The sequence below is a fragment of the Pyxicephalus adspersus genome, chromosome 3, assembly GCF_032062135.1.
Source record: "Pyxicephalus adspersus chromosome 3, UCB_Pads_2.0, whole genome shotgun sequence".
Lineage (NCBI taxonomy): Eukaryota > Metazoa > Chordata > Amphibia > Anura > Pyxicephalidae > Pyxicephalus > Pyxicephalus adspersus.
The window spans coordinates 23,788,052-23,789,972 of record NC_092860.1 but is presented as its reverse complement, the minus strand read 5'-3'; the positions used below and the strand labels follow the sequence as shown (position 1 = coordinate 23,789,972).

The following is a 1,921-nucleotide window of genomic DNA, read 5'->3' as shown; positions in this document are numbered from 1 at the left end:
ATAGATTTTTTATTTTTTTCAATTTATTATTTTTACATGATTTTGTGTTTCAAACTTTATTATACTCATACTATAACATTGTACTGTAAAATACATTTTCATGAAGAACAATGTTTTAGACATATAAAACCGGAAAGAAGCGCTAGGGAGGTTAATAAATCAGACCCAGTTTGTGTGGAATCCATTACGGGTGAGTGTCACTTTCACTTTATCCCTGCAGGCTTCTGTAGCCCCAGCAGCACTCCAGCACCAAAGCCCCGCCCATCCAGCCCCAGCACCACTCGTGTATCAAAGCCCCACCCATCCGCTCACCCCCTGCACACTCCTGCAGCCGCAGCATCACTTTAATGAACCCGAGCCCCGCCCATCCTCACGCTCCTCCAGTCGCAACCATATATTGAGACCCCGCCCACCCAGCGTCCCCGGGCACACATATGGAATGCGGGCGTGGTTATGCAAATGAGGCGGCGCGTGCGCCACTTTGTGAAAACAAACCTTCCACCGCCCCGGAAGCTCCGCGATGCCTCGCTCTGCTATTGGCCAGCCTGGAAGAAGAGGCGCGCGCCTTGGCTCGCTCCCGCGCAGGCTTTGTGTGTCTCTGAGGGGACTCGTGGAGCTGAAGCACCGGGCGCCTTCGGGAAGCCATGGAGGAACTGAGCGCGGTCGGTGAGCAGGTCTTCGCGGCGGAATGTATCCTCAGCAAGAGACTGCGAAAGGTAACGCCGTGCCCTGTCCTCACAGCCAGCGAACCATTTCCCCCTGACCCCGCCCCCTGGAACAACAAGTCACCTCGCTCTTTCTCTCTCTCCCGCAGGGCACAGCGGAATATCTGGTGAAGTGGAGAGGCTGGTCCTCCAAGTGAGTCAACTCCGGAGCTCGGCGGCGCCTCTTTTGTGTGAATGGGGCAGCCCCAGATCCTCGTGCTGTGATGGCCCTGACCATGGGGCCCCAAGCAGCCATTTGTGTCACTTCCTGACAGCTCCGCATCCCTGACACCTGCCTGCTGTCATTGGGGACTCCCATCATGTGATGGTTGTCATGGGAGACAACTCCCTCCTCTGTTTACATTCCTGAGTGATCATTCACCCCTCATACTTTATTCACCTCGGATTCATCACAGGAGAGATGCACTGTGATGTACTAATACTGCCCCAGCTCTCCTTACATTACTGTAACATTTGTGTATTTGTGAAGGATTAGGACATTTTTAGATCTCTTTACATTACCAGAGCCTCACACGATTTCTAATCCTACACAACCATCAGATGTCCCTGATTGTTACTGACCAATGTCCTGCATCCTGATTGGCTGTGAAGTGATAAGATAAATTAAAGTACTCAATTGTTTGTAATGATGTCGCTTTGTAATATTGTGGTTTATATTGCTACAAGGGACAAAGCCGTCCTGAGAAGGGAGCTCATGATTTTTGTGGATGGTTACTAGGGTACAAATCTGACGGTTGCTATGAACACTGCAGGTGTGCTCTGATTGGCTGGTAGGATAGGACTGGTACTGGCTGCTCCATTAGCATGCAGAATCATGGACATCATATATCCCCCATCCTATTGTGTTACTGTCCCCACCTCCTCGATTGTAAGCTCTTCTGGGCAGGGTCCTTTCCTTCTGTGTCACTGTATTCATCTGTCATTTGCAACCCCTATTTAATGTACAGCGCTGCGTAATATGTTGCCAAAAAAATTAAGGTCAAAATTAAGACCTAAGGACCCAATGTGATATTGTGCATTGGTTTCACATTATGTTTGTATCACCTTGTTTTTGAGCACAGATGGACTATGTATAGCATAGGAGTCCACTATAAAGTAAAGCACAATATTTGAAGTTTTGCCACATCAAGCCATCTTCCTTGTTCTTCTCTTTTAAGCATTGGTTTGAATTTAAGGCTTGGCAACCCCAGAAATCA

General features: G+C 48.6%; 1 protein-coding gene across 1 annotated transcript in view; it reads left to right on the top strand.

The window, feature by feature from the left end:
• The first annotated feature begins 508 nt into the window (after window positions 1-508).
• Window positions 509-1,921, top strand: part of CBX2 (chromobox 2) — a 13,107-nt gene continuing 11,694 nt past the window's right edge. Inside the window, exons 1-2 of the mRNA XM_072403952.1 lie at window positions 509-716; window positions 815-858. Coding sequence (XP_072260053.1) covers window positions 645-716; window positions 815-858 — 116 coding nt within the window. The 5' untranslated portion in view covers window positions 509-644. The remainder of the gene's footprint in view (window positions 717-814; window positions 859-1,921) is intronic.